Raw genomic sequence first — 22,454 nt, 5'->3', positions numbered from 1 at the left:
GGAGCTCACTACATACAGATATATATAGCCACCACTAGGGGGCGCTCGCTACATACAGATATATACAGCCACCCCTAGGGGGAGCTCAATACATACAGATATATACAGCCACTACTAGGGGGAGCTCACTACATACAGATATATACAGACACTACTAGAGGGCGCTCACTACATACAGATTTATACAGACACCACTAGGGGGAGCTCACTACATACAGATATATACAGCCACCACTACGGGGAGCTCACTACATACAGATATATACAGCCACCACTAGGGGGAGCTCACTACATACAGATATATACAGCCACCACTAGGGGGGCTCACTACATACAGATATATAAAGCCACCACTAGGAGGAGCTCGCTACATACAGATATATACAGCTACCGCTAGGGGGAGCTCACTACATACAGATATATACAGCCACCACTAGAGGGCGCTCACTACATACAGATATATACAGCCACCACTAGAGGGCGCTCACTCCATACAGATATATGCAGCCACCACTAGAGGGCGCTCACTCCATACAGATATATGCAGCCACCACTAGAGGGCACTCACTACATACAGATATATACAGCCACCACTAGAGGGCGCTCACTACATACAGATATATACAGACACCACTAGGAGGAGCTCACTACATACAGATATATACAGCCACCACTAGGGAGAGCTCACTACATACAGATATATACAGCCACCACTAGGGGGAGCTCACTACAAACAGATATATACAGACACCACTAGGAGGAGCTCACTACATACAGATATATACAGCCACCACTAGGGGGAGTACACTACATACAGATATATATAGACACCACTAGGGGAGCTCACTACATACAGATATATACAGCCACCAATAAGAGGAGCTCACTACATACAGATATATATATGCAGCCACCACTAGGGTGGCTCACTGTATACAGATATATAAAGCCACCACTAGAGGAGCTCACTACATGCAGATATATACAGCTACGACTAGGGGGAGCTCACTACATACAGATATATACAGCCACCACTAGGGGGAGCTCACTACATACAGATATATACAGCCACCACTAGGGGAGCTCACTACATACAGATATATACAGCCACCACTAGGGGGGCTCACTGTATACAGATATATAAAGCCACCCCTAGGCGGAGCTCACTACAGATATATACAGCCACCACTAGGGGGAGCTCACTGCATACAGATATATACAGCCACCACTAGGGGGAGCTCGCTACATACAGATATATATAGCCACCACTAGGGGGAGCTCACTGTATACAGATATATACAGCCACCACTAGAGGAGCTCACTGTATACAGATATATACAGCTACCATAAGAGGGAGCTCACTACATACAGATATATACAGCCACCGCTAGGGGGAGCTCACTACATACAGATATATACAGCTACCGCTACCGTAGGAGGAGCTCACGACATGCAGATATATACAGCCACCACTAGAGGGCGCTCACTACATACTGATATATACAGCCACCACTAGAGGGCGCTCACTACATACAGATATATACAGCCACCACTAGAGGGCGCTCACTCCATACAGATATATGCAGCCACCACTAGAGGGCGTTCACTACATACAGATATATACAGCCACCACTAGAGGGCGCTCACTACATACAGATATTTACAGACACCACTAGGAGGAGCTCACTACATACAGATATATACAGCCACCACTAGGGGGAGCTCACTACAAACAGATATATACAGACACCACTAGGAGGAGCTCACTACATACAGATATATACAGCCACCACAATATATCTGTACGTAGTGAGCTCCCTCTAGTGGTGGCTGTATATATCTGTACGTAGGGAGCTCCCCCTAGTGGTGGCTGTATATATCTATATGCAGTGAGCTCCCCCTAGTGGTGGCTGTATATATCTGTATGTAGTGAGCTCCCCCTTGTGGTCGCTGTATATATCTGTATGTAGTGAGCTCCCCCTAGTGCTAGCTGTATATGTCTGTATGTAGTGAGCTCCCCCTAGTGGTGGCTGTATATATCTGTATGTAGTGCGCTCCCCCTAGTTGTGGCTGTATATATCTGTATGCAGTGAGCTCCGCTTACTGGTGGCTGTATATATCTGTATGCAGTGTGCTCCCCCTAGTCGTGGCTGTATATATCTGTATGTAGTGAGCTCCCCCTAGTGGTGGCTGTATATATCAGTATGCAGTGAGCTCCCCCTAGTGGTGGCTGTATATATCTGTATGTAGTGAGCTGCCTCTAGTGGTGGGTGTATATATCAGTTTTTAGTGAGCTCTCCCTAATGGTGGCTGTATATATCTGTATGCAGTGAGCTCCCCCTAGTGGTGGCTGTATCTATCTGTATGTAGTGAGCTCCCCCTAGTGGTGGCTGTATATATCTGTATGTAGTGAGCTCCCTCTAGTGGTGGCTGTATATTTCTGTATGCAGTGAGCTCCTCCTAGTGGTGGCTGTATATATCTGTATGCAGTGAGCTCCCCCTAGTGGTGGCTGTATATATCTGTATGCAGTGAGCTCCCCCTAGTGGTGGCTGTATATATGTGTATGTTATGAGCTCCCTCTAGTGGCGGCTGTATACATCTGTATGTAGTGAGCTCCCTCTAGTGGTGGCTGTATATATCTGTATGTAGTGAGCTCTTTCTAGTGGTGGCTGTATATATCTGTATGTAGTAAGCTCCCCCTAGTGGTGGCTGTATATATCTGTATGTAGTGAGCTCCCCCTAGGGGTGGTTGCACATATCTGTATGTAGTAAGCTCCCCCTAGTGGTGGCTGTATACATCTGTATGTAGTGAGCTCCCTCTAGTGGTGGCTGTATATATCTGTATGTAGTAAGCTCCCCCTAGTGGTGGCTGCATATATCTGTATGTAGTGAGCTCCCCCTAGTGGTGGTTGCACATATCTGTATGTAGTGAGCTCTCCCTAGTTGTGGCTGTATATATCTGTACGTAATGAGCTCCCCCTAGTGGTGGCTATATATATCTGTATGTAGTGAGCTCCCCCTAGTGGTGGCTTTATATATATCTATGTAGTGAGCTCTCCCTAGTGGTGGCTGTATATATCTGTATGTAGTGAGCTCCCCCTAGTGGTGGCTATATATATCTGTATTTAGCGAGCTCCCCCTAATGGTGGCTGTATATATCTGTATGTAGTGAGCTCCCCCTAGTGGTGGCTGTATATATCTGTATGCAGTGAGCTCTCCCTAGTGGTGGCTGTATATATCTGTATGTAGTGAGCTCTCCCTAGTGGTGGCTGTATATATCTGTATGCAGTGAGCTCCCTCTAGTGGTGGCTGTATATATCTGTATGTAGTGAGCTCTCCCTAGTGGTGGCTGTATATATCTGTATGTAGTGAGCTCCCCCTAGTGGTGGCTATATATATCTGTATGTAGTGAGCTCCCCCTAGTGGTGGCTGTATATATCTGTATGCAGTGAGCTCCCCCTAGTGGCAGGTGCAGTTAGCTGGATGTGTCATACAGCTGACATAAAGCAGAGGATCAGCCTTGTATGACGCCATCCCCTAGTCTTGGAGAAACGGTAATGTACATTTTGGAAGCCGTCCCGTATCCAGCTGCTCCAATGGCAGACCTTCATCCCCCCCAGCTGCTCCAATGGCAGACCTTCATCCCCCCCGCAGCGTGTCGCGGACTCCGCTGTAATGGGATCATTCCTCTTTAAAGGCTGCGGTGCTCCTGAACGCGGTTACACAGGATCTGCTGTCCCCGCGGCTTAAGTGTCCTGTTTGCGCAGCGCGTCTCTTCAGACTTTGAGGAATTCCTTGAGCACGATGGAAGCGCTGCCAGTTTCCATGAACACAAACATAAATGTAGGACGGCGCATATTTGTCTTCCCGACCCATTATTATCGGAAGGCCTGGAGGAGGTTCAGCATGTTCCTGGCAGAAGAAAACATACAGAATGGAAGATGACTCCCAAGTCACTCATTAATCCGGCCCCCAGAGCTGTCCGCGAGAGCCACACTGCTCATCCAGAGCTGCAGCAGCAATGCAGGACGATCTGACGAGATCGGGACTGCACACTCATAGTATTATATGCTGACGGGCCCCTGTATTAGAGCCCCGGCCCGCTCTCCATTGGCCCTTCCCTGCATGGTAATTATCGGCGTGAACCCGGAGTGCAGCATAAAATCACCGACCGCTCATCCAACAGGCTGCAGGTCAGCTGATACAACGCTGGAGCGCCGACTAACGTGTCCGAACCCACAACTCGCCGTTCCTCCGCACGGATGGTATAACAGCGGGCGACCAGTTCCAGCGCCATTGTGTAAGAGAAACAGAAAGACTCCACCTTGGATACAAGATGTGATACGGGCAGCATGAAGGCTCTAGTACCCTGTTGTGCCGCCTCTAGCTTAGATACAAGATGTGATACGTGGGACATTGGAGGCTCTAGGACCCTGTTGTACCTCCTCTAGCTTGGATACAAGATGTGATACAGGTGGGCATGGAGGCTCTAGTGCCCTGTTGTACTGCCTCTAGATTGGATACACGATGTGATACAGGGCATGGTGGCTCTAGTACCCTGTTGTACCGCCTCTAGCTTGGATACAAGATGTGACATGGGAGCACTGAGGCTCTAGTACCCTGTTGTACCACCTCTAGCTTGGATACAAGATGTGACATGGGGGCATGGAGGCTCTAGTACCCTGTTGTACCGCCTCTAGCTTGGATACAAGATGTGATATGGGGGGCATGGAGGCTCTAGTACCCTGATGTACCACCTCTAGATTGGATACAAGATGTGATACGGGCGGGCCTGGAGGCTCTAGTACCGTGCTGTACCGCCTCTAGCTTAGATGCAAGATGTGATACAGCTGGACATGGAGGCTCTAGTACCCTGTTGGGCCGCCTCTAGCTTAGATGCATGATGTGATATGGGGGCCTGGAGGCTCTAGTACCCTGTTGGGCTGTCTCTAGCTTAGATGCATGATGTGATATGGGGGCCTGGCGGCTCTAGTACCCTGTTGTACTGCCTCTAGATTGGATACACGATGTGATACAGGGCATGGTGGCTCTAGTACCCTGTTGTACCGCCTCTAGCTTGGATACAAGATGTGACATGGGAGCACTGAGGCTCTAGTACCCTGTTGTACCACCTCTAGCTTGGATACAAGATGTGACATGGGGGCATGGAGGCTCTAGTACCCTGTTGTACCGCCTCTAGCTTGGATACAAGATGTGATATGGGGGGCATGGAGGCTCTAGTACCCTGATGTACCACCTCTAGATTGGATACAAGATGTGATACGGGCGGGCCTGGAGGCTCTAGTACCGTGCTGTACCGCCTCTAGCTTAGATGCAAGATGTGATACAGCTGGACATGGAGGCTCTAGTACCCTGTTGGGCCGCCTCTAGCTTAGATGCATGATGTGATATGGGGGCCTGGCGGCTCTAGTACCCTGTTGGGTTGCCTCTAGCTTAGATGCATGATGTGATATGGGGGCCTGGAGGCATACAGCTTCCATATGGTATCCTCTACATATTGTTTTACATTTGCTCTCACTGAGCCTGTGGACCGTGTAGTCTCGTAGGCTGTGGAAATTAGCATCCCAGATGGTCCCATACATGTTCTACTGGTCATAAATCTGGTGACCGGGCGGCCACGGCAGTGTGACCATGATGTGGGGGCTCCTGGGACCCCCTTGTGTGTGCGGCCGGGCATTATCCTGCTGGAGGCCGCCATGAGAGGAACACATGTGGCTGCAGGACATAGTGTCCCAGAACCCCATCCTGGTCCCTCCATAAATGTCATACATGTTTGTCCTATGTAGATGCTCTGTGCAGGGCTTGTCCTGTCATATCAGTGTGTGTGTTGCACAGCTGCGGCGCATGAGAGGTTAACTCCAACAAAATCATTGCCTGCCTGTAAAGCCTGGTCTAGACACAAGGATCATCGCTCAAAGTATGTCTTTTGAGCTATAATCGTTGTGTGCCTTGAAGCTTAAGGTGATCGCTCAAACATAGACTGATCACTTTGCCCTCCGAGCGGGAAATGCAGAAGACCAGCAGGGCGGCTTGTCTTCTGCATCCAGCTGTTCTCGGAGCGCCCGGCTGTTATACTGCTGAGCGCTCCGAGCGGCGGATGCAGAACACAGCAGGAGAGCTGTGTTTTTCATACCCCACCTGTCTTCAGGGTGTGGGATACAGCTGAAACAATAGTATCAGCTGTATCCCGCTGTGAACTCCTAATAAGGCTCATCATTGTCCTCCAGCATGCTGAAACACAACGATGAGCGATGGCTTAACGAAAACTGCAGCATGTCCGTGTTGTTAGACACCGATTATCTCTCAAACGACGGCTTTGAGTGATTTTTGAGAGAAAATCGTTGTCTAAATGAGCCTTTAATGTATCGGTCTGTCCTGTCTGGTGGTGTGAGTGAGGGTATAAATAGGAGGGATTGAGAGCAGGCAAGGGTCTTCCATCATGTCTGCTACCTCAGTGCCACCAAACACAGAGCCACATGGAAGCGCCTTCAGCTTTCTTGTGGTGAAGATGGAAGAGGAGGAGAGATATCCCATAGCAAGTGAAGTCTGGATGTGAATGTAGTGAGCCCCAGATCAGAGAGCGAGCCGTAGTAAGTTATTCTGTAAGACAAGACCAGTGCAGAGGTACAATGCAGTTTTCCTACGCGGCAGCCAGGATCACCGTGTAGAAGTTTGCTACTAAGTTACACCCACACATCTCAAAAAGTGGGGTGCCAAAACTAAAAGTCAATTAATTGTGGCCAGAGTGTTTGTGGAGTGACCCCCACCCCCATCCTCCTCCGGAGTGCTCCCAGTCCAGGAGCGGTACCGTACAGATAACATAGACTGTGGTACCGCTGTCATCCTGAGTTTCCCCCCTGACCTCTGATCTCTCTGTGAAGAATGGACCTAAGGTGCCGTGTAATAATTGTTTGCTGTAAGTAATTTTAGGTAAAGTTCATACCGGGCCCTAACCGTTCCTGGGGACCCGAGGTAGTAGAAATCTGTGTCTGTGATTATTCCCCGCTGTGTAGCATACCGTTGTGTAGGAACGGTGGCGTCACCCGTGACAACTACTACCCCCATCCTTCTGTTTATTGGTATTCCCTATCCTAGGGGCGTCTTTAGTGGTCTGCAGATACACTATGGCGTTGGCTGCGTGTCATCCCTCCGGGAATGGAGCTGGTAAGTGCCGCCGTGACAAGCCAACACTTAACCCTCCCAGCTCCCCATATATGTCAGGTGTCCGGGCTATCACTCCTCTGAGGTGCTGCACAGGATGTTCTGAGCAGTCATTGTCCTCGTACCACCACTAAGCGGGACTGACTGTTGTATACGGTGACCCCCCAGACCATCACACCAGCAGGGGGCAGTGTGCCGCTCAACAACAAAGCCATGATTGAGGTGTCATCCCGAGGTCTCCAGACACGAACACGGCCGTCGTCAGTGCCCAAACTAAACCTGGATTCATTGCTGAGGACACCCGGTTCCTCCGTAGCATCTAGTGTCATCGTTCACAACATCACTGCAAACGGCGGCGACGATGGGGGGCAGAGGCCGTACATGTAATGGGGGTCGGGAGGACAAATGTCCTTCTGCCAAGTGCCTGGGAATGGTTCTGGCAGACAGAGTGGTGTAACAATGGCGCCCCCTGTCTCTGGATGGGGGCAACAAAACATTTGGAGCTTCTCATGCTTGGCGAACATACAAACACTCCTCTCTACTGGTGGTCTGTAGGGGGCGTCCTGAGACCCATCACCTTGTGTGCCCTCACACATCCACTGGTCCCAACACCTCCTAACAGTCTGGTCAGACACTCCTCTCTACTGGTGGTCTCTAGGGGGCGTCCTGAGCCCCATCACCTTGTGTGCCCTCACACATCCACTGGTCCCAGTACTTCCTAACAGTGTGGTCAGACGCTCCTCTCTACTGGTGGTCTGTAGGGGGCGTCCTGAGCCCGGTCGCCTTGTGTGCCATTATACATCCACTGGTCCGAACACCTCCTAACAGTCTGGTCAGATGTTCCTCTCTACTGGTGGGCTGTAGAGGGCATCCTGAGCCTGGTCACCTTGTGTGCCCCCATCCACTGGTCCCAACACCTCCTAACAGTTCGGTCAGACAGTCCTCTCTACTGGTGGTCTGTAGGGGGCGTCCTGAGCCTGGTTATCTTGTGTGCCCCCATCCACTGGTCCCACCACCTCCTAACAGTCTGGTCAGACGCTCCTCTCTACTGGTGGTCTGTAGGGGACGTCCTGAGCCCCATCACCTTGTGTGCCCTCACACATCCACTGGTCTGAACACCTCCTAACAGTCTGGTCAGATGTTCCTCTCTACTGGTGGGCTGTAGAGGGCATCCTGAGCCTGGTCACCTTGTGTGCCCCCATCCACTGGTCCCAACACCTCCTAACAGTTCGGTCAGACAGTCCTCTCTACTGGTGGTCTGTAGGGGGCGTCCTGAGCCCGGTCACCTTGTGTGCCCCCATCCACTGGTTCCAACACCTCCTAACAGTCTGGTCAGATGCTCCTCTCTACTGGTGGTCTGTAGGGAGCATCCTGAGCCCGGTCACCTTGTGTGCCCTCATCCACTGGTCCCAACACCTCCTAACAGTCTGGTCAGATGCTCCTCTCTACTGGTGGTCTGTAGGGGACGTCCTGAGCCCGGTCACCTTGTGTGCCCCCATCCACTGGTCCCAACACCTCCTAACAGTCTGGTCAGATGCTCCTCTCTACTGGTGGTCTGTAGGGGACGTCCTGAGCCCGGTCGCCTTGTGTGCCCTCACACATCCACTGGTCCGAACACCTCCTAACAGTCTGGTCAGATGCTCCTCTTTACTGGTGGTCTGTAGGGGACGTCCTGAGCCCGGTCGCCTTGTGTGCCCTCACACATCCACTGGTCCGAACACCTCCTAACAGTCTGGTCAGATGCTCCTCTTTACTGGTGGTCTGTAGGGGGCGTCCTGAGCCCGGTCGCCTTGTGTGCCCTCACACATCCACTGGTCCGAACACCTCCTAACAGTCTGGTCAGATGCTCCTCTTTACTGGTGGTCTGTAGGGGACGTTCTGAGCCCGGTCACCTTGTGTGCCCCCATCCACTGGTCCCAACACCTCCTAACAGTCTGGTCAGACAATCCTCTCTACTGGTGATCTGTAGGGGACGTCCTGAGCCCAGTCACCTTGTGTGCCCTCACACATCCACTGGTCCGAACACCTCCTAACAGTCTGGTCAGACGGTTCTCCTCACTGGTGGTCTGTAGGGGGCGTCCTGAGCCCGGTCACCTTGTGTGCCCCCATTCACTGGTCTCAACACCTCCTAACAGTCTGGTCAGATGTTCCTCTCTACTGGTGGTCTGTAGGAGGCGTCCTGAACCCGGTCACCTTGTGTCCCCTGTTTTGCCAACTGGAAAACCACTAGTTCAGAGACGGCTTTAAAGAAGGACAAGTGGGTGGATACAACAAAGTTTATTAATACAAATGATAATTATGATAATAAAACTAAGTTACATAAAAATAGTTGATATTGCATAAACGTTTTGTAAACAATTCTAAATCAACGGTTAAATCAATACTCACATCACTAAGAGCCTTAAAGCTGGCTTCCCACACTGCGTATGCCCAGCAGAAATTTCGCGGTTTGGCCGCAGCGAAAAACCGTGAGATTTCCGCCAGGAAAGCGGTGCTTCAAAACCCGCGGCACTGGCACTCCCATAGAGGAAAGCAAGGCTGCAGCGGGAAGAAAAAGAATGGACATGCTGTAGCCAGCGAATTCGCGCCGCAACGCCGGCCTCTGCCGGCATTGCAGCGATGGATTCATCGTCCCGTGTGGACAAGATTTCGGAGGATTAGCCACATTGCTGGCTAATCCCGGGATTAGCGGACGCAGGCAAATTTGCCGCGGTGAAATTCCACGGCAAAACCGCAGCGTGTGAACCCAGCCTAAGTATACTTATGTGCTTTGTGCATTACCTTAGAAGCAATGGCAAAAAGTCAGAGAACAGGGGGCCTCTTGGGAACCGCATTCTAAACGGGCGTCCCCCATCACAGGTCCAACATGCTTCTAACCCCCCAACCCCTCCCCCGTCCTTTATACTAGTAGGATCTACTGCTTGAATAGATGCAAATATCAATCCATAGGGTTGTGTGTTGGAAAAAGGCCGCAAACCGAATTGACCATTAACCAGATCAGACAAACAAAACTGATTCTTAAAACAATGGCAGCACCCAGCTCCAAGTATACAGGAGGCTCCAGGTCAGGCTTAAGACAATGATGATAGATTTGCATGATTAATTAGACAATAGATCACAAGACTCTATAGACAATGGTGGCACTGTGTGCAGGTCCTTAGCCCCATCACCTTGTATGCCCTCACACGTCCACTGGTCCCAATACCCCCTAACAGTCTGGTCCGACGCTCCTCTACTGGTGGTCTGTAGGGGGCGTCCTGAGCCCGGTCACCTTGTGTGCCCCCATCCACTGGTCCCAATACCCCCTAACAGTCTGGTCCGACGCTCCTCTCTACTGGTGGTCTGTAGTGGGCGTCCTGAGCCCGGTCACCTTGTGTGCTCTCACACATTCACTGGTCCCAACACCTCCTAACAGTCTGGACAGACGCTCCTCTCTACTGGCTGTCTGTAGGGGGCGTCCTGAGCCCGGTCACCTTGTGTGCCCTCATCCACTGGTCCTAACACCTCCTAACAGTCTGGACAGACGCTCCTCTCTACTGGCTGTCTGTAGGGGGCGTCCTGAGCCCAGTCACCTTGTGTGCCCTCATCCACTGGTCCTAACACCTACTAGCAGTCTGGTCAGACGTTCCTCTCTACTGTTGGTTTGTAGGGGGCATCCTAAGCTCGATCACCTTGTGTGCCCTCATCCACTGGTCACAATCCCCCCTAACAGTCTGGTCAGACGCTCCCCACTACTGGTGGTGTGTAGGGAGCGTCCTGAGCCTGGTCACCTTGTCTGCCCTCTCACATCCACTGGTCCCAACAGCTCTTAATAGTCTGGTCACACGCTTCTCTCTACTTTTGGTCTCTGCTTGTGTGGCCTGACACATTTGCTGGTCTCAACACCTCCTAACAGTCTGGTCAGATGCTCCTCTTTACTGGTGGTCTGTAGGGGGCGTCCTGAGCCTGGTCACCTTGTGTGCCCCCATCCACTGGTCCAAACACCTACTAACAGTCTGGTCAGATGTTCCTCTCTACTGTTGGTCTGTAGGGGGCATCCTGAGCTCGATCACCTTGTATGCCCTCAACCACTGGTCCCAATCCCCCCTAACAGTGTGGTCAGGCACTCCTCTCTACTGGTGGTCTGTAGGGGGCGTCTTGAGCCTGGTCACCTTGTGTGTCCTCGCACATCCACTGGTCCCAACAGCTCTTAACAGTCTGGTCAGACGGTTCTCTCTACAGGTGGTCTGTAGGGGGCGTCCTGTGCCCAGTCACTTTGTGTGCCCCCATCCACTGGTCCCAACACCTCCTAGCCGTCTGGACAGAATGGCTGGTCAGGGGCAATTCATCGATACGACCAGCTTCTCACATCCCAATAATGCGCCCCCCTCTGGTAACATGGTGAAATCTCTTCTCTGTGTCGTAGAGGCGTCTAGTGGCCAACAAGATCTACAAGCGGAAGAAGTGGTCACCACACACAAGGAGCGTCCGAGAGCCTCTTATAGGCCAAGGGGTGGACCACTTTTAGGGTCTCCGGGGACAAGACCGTCCATCTAATCACCACAACTCTCATCATTTACGAATTTGCCTGAGATGGAACTGGACGGGTTTTACAGCAAAACGACAACTTCTTCCGCAGGTCGGGGTGTTCTTATTGAGAAAGAGTGTATGTACTTTAAAATGGTGCAAAGGAAACCTACAACCTATTCCGCATAAGGCGAGCCGTCACACAGCTATATCAATGGAAAAATCAAAAAATTCTGGCTCATGAAAGGCAACAAGGGAAAAAAAGTTCCTTGGCCCTTAAGATGGAATACACACGAGGCATTAAAGGGTTAAACCACCAGATCCATAAAAGTTGAAAGTCGTAAGAATTGAAATTTTTAGCTGCTCCTCAAAGGGGTTAATTGAAAAAAAATGCGACAGTGATATTTTCTCCTTGAATGGATTAGAGGAGGCGCAGCCAGGTTGGGCGCAGGTAATCTGTTTGTCTGCACTGATCAGGGGGTTTAGCCGTCCAGGTGAGATTATGGGGGGATATCTGGGTAGTTTTATGGCCGCGGTGCTGGATGCTTCTGTCACATCTCATTTACACAGAGCTGAGATATGACTCAGCCCCATACAGAGACGGTATTCATTAACCAGAACGCCTCGTGTGCGGTGGTTCCAGTGGAGAACTGGCAACTAGTGTGACCTGGGGGGAGGGGAGATTGGCGGACAGTAACTGCTGGCCTAGCTTCATATTGACCATATATTGTCCTAGAAGAGAGTCCTGGCTGGGACAAGTTCCTAACTGTGCTTGGGAGAGGCGTATTTTAGTATCAGAAGGTTGGTAGTCCTACATAGACATATGTCGGCCAAATGGGTATCAAGAAAGCTCCATTCATTACCCAAGCCCTGCATCTAAATACCCCAGCCAAGGCAGAGTGGCTTGTTAGAGTCCTCCTGCCACTCAGCGCACATGTTCAGCCCGCCCCAACTTCATATGGTGTACTGTAATGCAGTATACAAATAGCTAGACCATATAGTGCGTATATATTAGTGTCATACCGGGTGGTGTTCTAATTACAGTGCTATACCTTTGTCAAATAATGGTTGTATACAACTGCCTAATAATGCTATACAGCATGTCACCACCGGAAGTAAGGGGTGGAGACATAATACAGCTGTGTGAACATTTAGTAAAGCCCCCAGCTTCTGATTGGCTGGGGGCCCGTCACCGGTAAGGCTGGCCTCTGATGTTATGGCACTGTGGAGGTGGCCGCTGATGGAAACTCCTCTCCCCTGTCTCTACTACCTACAGCAGCTGTCACGGGCGCCGCTGCCAAGAGGACCATGGGGAGCGGAGTAGCCATCAGCGGCTGCATCCCCCCCACACTCCAGCGGCACCGATGCTGACAGGTGCCATTGGCCGATGGAGCGCAGAGTATGGATGTTAGGCCTTGTAGGGGGGAGGGGGGAGACTTGTGCCAGGGATGGTGGGTTAGGGTTAGTTTCACAGTTAGGCTTACATTATTAGGTGTCAATGCTTCCATGAAAATGCTGTGTGGCACTCACATGGAACCATTCACAGCTAATAATGTAAGCCTAACACTGAAACTACCTCTAACCCTAACCCTCCATCCTAGGCAAAACTCGTTCCATGCTGCTGTTGTCCCTCTGAGCTGTGCTGGGTTGTCAGCCAATCGGCAGGGGCGTTCTTCTATCTAAGCCCTGTCACACCCCGAGCTTCTGGTGGCATCAAGATACAACAGTACCCAGTGCCTCCACCACCATACAGTGAACAAATACCACCATACCGTACTAGAAAATACCGCCATGCAGTGACCAAATGCCATCAGGTTCAAATATCACCATATAGCGCTCAAATACCACAATACAGCGGCCAAATACCCCCCCACAGGGCTCAAGTATCACCATGCAATCTTCAAGTATCACCATACAGTGTTCAAATGTCACCACAACATTATACCCAAATCCCCCCAAACCGCGACCAAATCCCCCGATACATTGCTGTAATATCAGCATACAATGACTAATAACGCCATGCAGTACTCAAATACCTTCATACAGCGCTGTAACATCACCATATACTGCTTAATGCACCAAGATCTACCCAAGTCTTATCAGTGGGGGGGCTCACCAATGAGACCCCCACCAATCCCAAGAGCAGGCGTCCCTTGTCCCCCTTCTCCTCCACCTATATATGCACGCAGCGTAAAAATCATTGAAGATAAAAGTCGCCCAAGTTCTCTTTTTGACTTTTTGATGTCAGGATTTTTTCACTCCTGTGAATGAAAGCGCTGGGATCCCAGGCGGCACGCGGCGCGACCTTCAGCTGAATACGGCCTAACAGGTATATCCGCACAGGTAGGGGTATTCTAGGAGTTACAGGGATATCACAGCACTAGGAAGGTTATTACACCAGTAAGGCTACATGCACACGGTGGGCACCATGGCGGGACGGGTTTCTATCGCGATTGCCAACGTGCGATATTTACGCCAATGTACGGTGTTTTTCATTCAAAAACACTCGGCATCACTTCCACAAGACTGCGATCCTCAGCCGCGTGCTTCCTGCACCAAGGAGACCACAAGGGCTTCCCGCTGATCTCATCGCACCCGCATGTTCTCTAAGATCCAATGGAAACCAACGGCGAGACGTTCCAAGGAAACCCCACAGGACACAACGTGCTGCCATTTTTATCCTTGCAGCTAATTAGCCGCGTATATACATTGGGCACAAATCCAATGTGTTCATTCAGACCAGCGATATATAAAAACAGCATGCTGGGAAAATTAGGATTTCCACACTAGTAGTTATTATACAAGTATATTACAGCACTAGTAGGGTTAATATAGGAGTAGTACGGATATTAAAGCACTAGCCAGGGTAATATGGGAGTAATCTGGATATTACAATACTAGTAGTATTATTATAGGTGTAATAAGTATCATTGTTACAAGTATATTCCAGTGCTGGTAGAGGCGTAATAGCTATGTTATTGCATTAGTAGGGTTATTATAGGTGTAATAAGTATGAGCTATTATAGGGATATTACTAGATTAATATGGTTATTATAGCACAAGTAGGGGTATTTTAGGAATAATACTTACAATATGGTAATAGGGATATTGTAGCCACTAATATGGTTATCACAGCGCAGGCAGGGTTATTATAGGTATAATATGGTATGTACAGTACAGCAAAAGCAGAGTTATTATAGGAGTAATACGAATATACTGGCAGTACTTGGGGTAATATACAGTGATCAGGCTATAGCAACAATAAGAGTACTATGACATTTTTAAGACTAGGGATAACATACCTGCAAAAGGGGTATTACATGAGTAACCTGTATAGTGTAATAGCATAAAGTGTATGATGGAAACAATAGGTTTCCTATAAGAGTAATAAGGGTGTGCGGAGAATATGAGGGTTACTATAGCAGCAAGACGATGTTAGAAATGTACAAGGAGTAAAACCATAGTAGAAATGGTATTAGAGTAGTCATTGTGTAATTAAAGCAGAACCAGCGGATATTATACTAATAATAGGGGTAATAAAGTACTAATGTGACATATAATAGGCGTATTAGGGTTATTACAGAAGGAATGGGGTAGTTAGAGGAGTAAAAGAGTATTGGGGTAGAGAGTAGAAGTAAATATAACACTAGTACCAGGAGTTTAAAAGTAGTACTAGGGAAATAATACTAGTACCTGGGGTGTAATACTAGTACTAGGTGTATAGTACCAGAGGTATGGTATAGCAACAGGGGCATAATAGTACTACCAGTGGTTTAACAGTAATATTAGGAGTGTAATACTAGCATCACAAGTTCAATAGTAGTACCAGGGGTATAATACTAGTACCAAGTGCAAAATAGTAGTACTATAGTGCTAGCACCAGGGGTATAATAGTAGTACCAGGAGTATAATACTAGTACCAAGTGCATAATAGTACTATAGTGCTAGCACCAGGGGTATAATAGTAGTACCAGGGGTATAATACTAGAACCAAGTGCATAATAGTACTATAGTGCTAGCACCAGGGGTATAATAGTAGTACCAGGAGTATAATACTAGTACCAAGTGCATAATAGTACTATAGTGCTAGCACTAGCGGTATAATAGTAGTACCAGGGGTATAATACTAGTACCAAGTGCATAATAGTACTATAGTGCTAGCACCAGGGGTATAATAGTAGTACCAGTGGTTTAAAAGTAATAGCAGTAGTATAATACAAGTATTAGAGGTACAATAGAACTACCAGACATATAATAGTAGTACTAGGAGTATAATAGTAGTACCAGTAGTATACTAATAGTACCAGGGGTATATTAACAATACCGTTGTATAATAGTAATATCAGGAAAATAATACTAGTGCCAGGGGTCTTATAATAGTACTGGGGTATAGGGTTACTATAGCCAAAGCAGGGGGATATTTCAGTATTAATAGGAGTTAGGTCTAATAATAATAATGTGGTTATTCCAGTGAGAAGGCATATATAATAGGAGTATTAGGATTATTACAGAAGCAATGGATTAATTATATTAGTAAAATAGTATTGGGGTAGAGAGTAGATGTAAATCTAATAGTAGTACAAGGGGTATAATAGTAGTATCAAGAATATAATACTAGTGCCAGGGGTAAAAGAGAAGTACCAAGTCTATAATACTAGTGCCAGGGGTATATGAGAAGTACCAATAATATAATACTAGTGTCAGGGGTATAAGAGAAGTACCAATAATATGATAGTAGTGCCAGGGGTATAATAGTGGTACCAAGAATATAATACTAGTGCCAGGGGTATAATAGTAGTACCAAGTATATAATACTAGTGCCAGGGGGATAAGAGAAGTGCCAAGAATGTAATACCAGTGCCAGGGGTATAATAGTAGTATCAAGAATATAATACTAGTGCCAGGGGTAAAAGAGAAGTACCAAGTCTATAATACTAGTGCCAGGGGTAAAAGAGAAGTACCAAGTCTATAATACTAGTGCCAGGGGTATATGAGAAGTACCAAGACTATAATACTAGTGTCAGGGGTATAATAGTAGTATCAAGTCTATAATACTAGTGCCAGGGGTAAAAGAGAAGTACCAAGTCTATAATACTAGTGTCAGGGGTATAAGAGAAGTACCAATAATATGATAGTAGTGCCAGGGGTATATTAGTGGTACCAAGAATATAATACTAGTACCAGGGGTATAATAGTAGTACCAAGTATATAATACTAGTGCCAGGGGGATAAGAGAAGTGCCAAGAATGTAATACCAGTGCCAGGGGTATAATAGTAGTATCAAGTATATCATACTAGTGCCAGGGGAATAAGAGAAGTACCAAGGCTATAATACTAGTTCCAGGGGTATACGAGAAGTACCAATAATATAATACTAGTGCCAGGGGTATAACAGTAGTACCAAGTATATCATTCTAGTGCCAGTGGTATAAGAGAAGTACCAAGAATATAATACTAGTGCCAGGGGTATAAGAGAAGTACAAAAACTATAACACAAGTGCCAGGGGTATAATAGTAGTACCAATAATCTAATACTACTGCCAGGGGTATAAAAGTAGCACCAAGAATATAATACTAGTGCCAGGGGTATAATAGTAGTACCAAGTATATAATACTAGTGCCAGGGGTATAGGAGAAGTGCCAAGAATATAATACTAGTGCTAGGGGTATAAGAGAAGTACCAAGAATATGATACTAGTGTCAGGGGTATAAGAGGAGTACAAAAACTATAATACAAGTGCCAGGGGTATAAAATAAGTACCAAGAATATGATACTAGTGCCAGGGGTATAATAGTAGTACCAAGAATATAACACCAGTGCCAGGGGTATAAGAGAAGTGCCAAGAATATAATACTAGTGTCAGGAGTATAAGAGAAGTGCCAAGAATATAATACTAGTGCCAGGGGAATAAGAGAAGTACCAATAATATTATACTAGTGCCAGGGGTATAAGAGAAGTACCAAGAATATAATAGTAGTGCCAGGGGTATATTAGTGGTACCAAGAATATAATACTGGTGCCAGGGGTATAATAGTAGTACCAAGTATATCATACTAGTGCCAGGGGGATAAGAGAAGTGCCAAGAATATAATACTAGTGCCAGGGGGATAATAGTGGTACCAAGAATATATTACTAGTGCCAGGGGTATAATAGTAGTACCAAGTATATCATACTGGTGCCAGGGGTATAAGAGAAGTACCAAGACTATAATACTTAGTGTCAGGAGTATAAGAGAAGTACGAAGAATATAATACTAGTGCCAGGGGCATAAGAGAAGTACCAAGAATATAACACTAGTGTGAGGGGTATAAAATAAGTACCAAGAATATGATACTAGTGCCAGGGGTATAATAGTAGTACCAAGAATATATTACTAGTGCCAGGGGTATAAGAGAAGTACCAAGAATATAATACTAGTGCCACGGGTATAATAGTAGTACCAAGTATATCATACTAGTGCCAGGGGCATAAGAGAAGTACCAAGACTATAATACTTAGTGTCAGGAGTATAAGAGAAGTACGAAGAATATAATACTAGTGCCAGGGGCATAAGAGAAGTACCAAGAATATAACACTAGTGTGAGGGGTATAAAATAAGTACCAAGAATATGATACTAGTGCCAGGGGTATAATAGTAGTACCAAGAATATATTACTAGTGCCAGGGGTATAAGAGAAGTACCAAGAATATAATAGTAGTGCCACGGGTATAATAGTAGTACCAAGTATATCATACTAGTGCCAGGGGTATAAGAGAAGTACCAAGACTATAATACTAGTGTCAGGGGTATAAGAGAAGTACCAAGAATATAATACTAGTGCCAGGGGTATAATAGTGGTACCAAGAATATAATACTAGTGCCAGGGGTATAAGAGAAGTACCAAGAATATAATACTAGTGCCAGGGGTATAAGAGAAGTGCCAATAATATAATACTAGTGCCAAGGGTATAATAGTGGTACCCAGTATATAATACTAGTGTCAGGGGTATAATAGTAGTACCAAGTATATAATACTAGTGCGAGGGGTATAAGAGAAGTGCCAAGAATATAATACTAGTGCCAGGGGTATAAGAGAAGTACCAAGACTATATTACTAGTGCCACCAGTATAAGAGAAGTACCAAGGCTATAATACTAGTGCCAGGGGTATACGAGAAGTACCAAGAATATAATACTAGTGCCAGGGGTATAAGAGAAGTGCCAAGAATATAATACTAGTGCCAGGGGTATAATAGTGGTACCAAGTATATAATACTAGTGTCAGGGGTATAATAGTAGTACCAAGAATATAATACTAGTGTCAGGGGTATAAGAGAAGTGCCAGGAATATAATACTAGTGTCAGGGGTATAAGAGAAGTGCCAAGAATATAATACTAGTGTCAGGGGTATAATAGTGGTACCAAGAATATAATACTAGTGTCAGGGGTATAAGAGAAGTGCCAAGAATATAATACTAGTGTCAGGGGTATAAGAGAAGTACCAAGACTATATTACTAGTGCCAGCAGTATAAGAGAAGTACCAAGGCTATAATACTAGTGCCAGGGGTATAAGAGAAGTACCAAGAATATGATACTAGTGCCGGGGGTATAAAAGTAGTACCAAGACTATATTACTAGTGCCAGGGGTATGATAGAAGGACAAAGACTATAATACAAGTGCCAGGGGTATAAGAGAAGTACCAACAATATGATACTAGTGCCATGGGTATAAGAGAAGTACCAAGACTATAATAGTAGTGCCAGGGGTATAAGAGAAGTGCCCAGAGTATAATACTAGTGCCAGGGTTATAAGAGAAGTACAAAGACTACAATAGCAGTGTCAGGGGTATAATAGTAGTACCAAGAATATAATACTAGTGCCAGGGATATAATAGTAATACCAAGACTACAATAGCAGTGTCAGGGGTATAATAATAGTACCAAGAATATAATACTAGTGCCAGGGATAAAAATGGTAGTACCAAGACTATAATAGTAGTACCAATAATATAATAGTAGTCCCCATAATATAATACTAGTGCCAGGGATATAAGAGAAGTGCCAAGACTATAATTCTAGTGCCAGCAGTATAAGAGAAATGCCAAGATATATAGTACTAGTGCCAGGGGTAAACGAGGGGTATAGGAGAAGTACCAATAATATGATACTAGTGCCAGGAGTATAAGAGAAGTACCAAGGCTATAATAGTGCCAGGGGTATAATAGTAGCACCAAGTATATCATACTAGTGCCAGGGGTATAAGAGAAGTACCAAGGCTATAATACTAGTGCCAGGGGTATAATAGTGGTACCACGAATATAACACTAGTGCCAGGGGTATAATAGTAGTACCAAGAATATAATACTAGTGCCAGGGGTATAATAGGAGTACCAAGTATATCATACTAGTGCCAGGGGTATAATTGTAGTACCAAGAATATAATACCAGTGCCAGGGGTATAAGAGAAGTACCAAGAATATAATAGTAGTGCCAGGGGTATAAGAGAAGGACAAAGACTATAATACAAGTGCCAGGAGTATAAGAGAAGTACCAAGAATATGATACTAGTGCCAGGGGTATAATAATAGTACCAAGACTATATTACTAGTGCCAGGGGTATGAGAGAAGGACAAAGACTATAATACAAGTGCCAGGGGTATAAGAGAAGTACCAACAATATGATACTAGTGCCAGGGGTATAAAAGTAGCACCAAGAATATATTACTAGTGCCAGGGGCATAAGAGAAGTACCAAGACTATAATACAAGTGCCAGGGTTATAAGAGAAGTACAAATACTACAATAGCAGTGCCAGGGGTATAATAGTAATACCAAGACTATAATAGTAGTGCCAGGGGTATAAGAGAAGTGCCAAGAATATATTACTAGTGCCAGCAGTATAAGAAAAATGCCAAGATATACAGTACTAGTGCCAGGGGTATAATAGTAGTACCAATAATATAATAGTAGTGCCAGGGGTATAAGAGAAGTGCCAAGACTATAATTCTAGTGCCAGCAGTATAAGAGAAATGCCAAGATATATAGTACTAGTGCCAGGGGTATAATAGTAGTCACCATAATATAATAGTAGTGCCCATAATATAACAGTAGTGCCAGGGGTATAATAGACCCCATAATATAACAGTAGTCCCCATAATATAATACTAGTGCCAGGGGTATAACAGTAGTCCCCATAATATAACAGTAGTCCCCATAATATAACAGTAGTGCCAGTGGTATAATAGTCCCCATAATATAACAGTATTCCCCATAATATAACAGTAGTCACCATAATATAACAGTAGTCCCCATAATATAACAGTAGTGCCAGTGGTATAATAGTCCCCATAATATAACAGTATTCCCCATAATATAACAGTAGTCACCATAATATAACAGTAGTCCCCATAATATAACAGTAGTGCCAGGGGTATAATAGTCCCCATAATATAACAGTAGTCCCCATAATATAACAGTAGTCACCATAATATAACAGTAGTCCCCATAATATAACAGTAGTGCCAGGGGTATAATAGTCCCCATAATATAATAGTAGTCCCCATAATATAATAGTAGTCCCCATAATATAACAGTAGTGCCAGGGGTATAATAGTCCCCATAATATAATAGTAGTCCCCATAATATAATAGTAGTCCCCATAATATAACAGTAGTGCCAGGGGTATAATAGTCCCCATAATATAATAGTAGTCCCCATAATATAATAGTAGTCCCCATAATATAATAGTAGTCCCCATAATATAACAGTAGTCCCCATAATATAACAGTAGTGCCAGGGGTATAATAGTCCCCATAATATAATAGTAGTCCCCATAATATAATAGTAGTCCCCATAATATAACAGTAGTCCCCATAATATAACAGTAGTGCCAGGGGTATAATAGTCCCCATAATATAACAGTAGTCCCCATAATATAATACTAGTGCCAGGGGTATAATAGTCCCCATAATATAACAGTAGTGCCCATAATATAATAGTAGTCCCCATAATATAACAGTAGCCCCCATAATATAATAGTAGTCCCCATAATATAATAGTAGTCCCCATAATATAATAGTAGTCCCCATAATATAATAGTAGTCCCCATAATATAACAGTATTCCCCATAATATAATAGTAGTCCCCATAATATAATACTAGTGCCAGGGGTATAATAGTCCCCATAATATAATAGTAGTCCCCATAATATAATAGTAGTCCCCATAATATAACAGTAGTCCCCATAATATAACAGTAGTCCCCATAATATAATACTAGTGCCAGGGGTATAATAGTCCCCATAATATAACAGTAGTGCCACTGGTAGTACGGGGTAGTCGGGGTAGGATCGCACTGACCGTGGTGGGGGCGGAGTAGGTCCCCAGCCCCAGGACCGGGATGCTGTGGCCGTCGCTCAGGGGGATGCGGTGCTGCTCCGCGCTCAGCTCCATGCTGCGATCCGGAGTGAGAGCGCAACCTGCCATTCATAAGGGGCGCTAAGGACGGGGCGGGCAGGGGGCAGGACACCGGGCAGAAGGAGGAGGACACCGGGGGCAGAAGGAGGGGGACACCGGGGGCAGAAGGGCAGGACACCGGGCAGGGGGAGGAGGAGGACACCGGGGGCAGGAGGGCAGGACACCGGGGGCAGGAGGGCAGGACACCGGGGGCAGAAGGAGGGGGACACCGGGGGCAGAAGGAGGGGGACACCGGGGGCAGGAGGGCAGGACACCGGGGGCAGGAGGGCAGGACACCGGTGCAGGGGGACACCGGGCAGGAGGGCAGGA

At 46.5% G+C, this 22,454-nt stretch overlaps 1 protein-coding gene across 1 annotated transcript in view; it reads right to left on the bottom strand.

The window, feature by feature from the left end:
• The window catches only part of AKR1D1 (aldo-keto reductase family 1 member D1), a 51,458-nt gene extending 29,292 nt beyond the window's left edge, over positions 1-22,166 (bottom strand). The window contains exon 1 of the mRNA XM_066590152.1: positions 22,029-22,166. Coding sequence (XP_066446249.1) covers positions 22,029-22,154 — 126 coding nt within the window. The 5' untranslated portion in view covers positions 22,155-22,166. The remainder of the gene's footprint in view (positions 1-22,028) is intronic.
• Between the last annotated feature and the right edge of the window lie 288 nt (positions 22,167-22,454).

This window comes from Eleutherodactylus coqui, chromosome 2 (genome assembly GCF_035609145.1).
Source record: "Eleutherodactylus coqui strain aEleCoq1 chromosome 2, aEleCoq1.hap1, whole genome shotgun sequence".
In the NCBI taxonomy this organism is placed as follows: Eukaryota; Metazoa; Chordata; class Amphibia; order Anura; family Eleutherodactylidae; genus Eleutherodactylus; species Eleutherodactylus coqui.
This window is presented reverse-complemented; position numbering and strand designations above follow the sequence as displayed.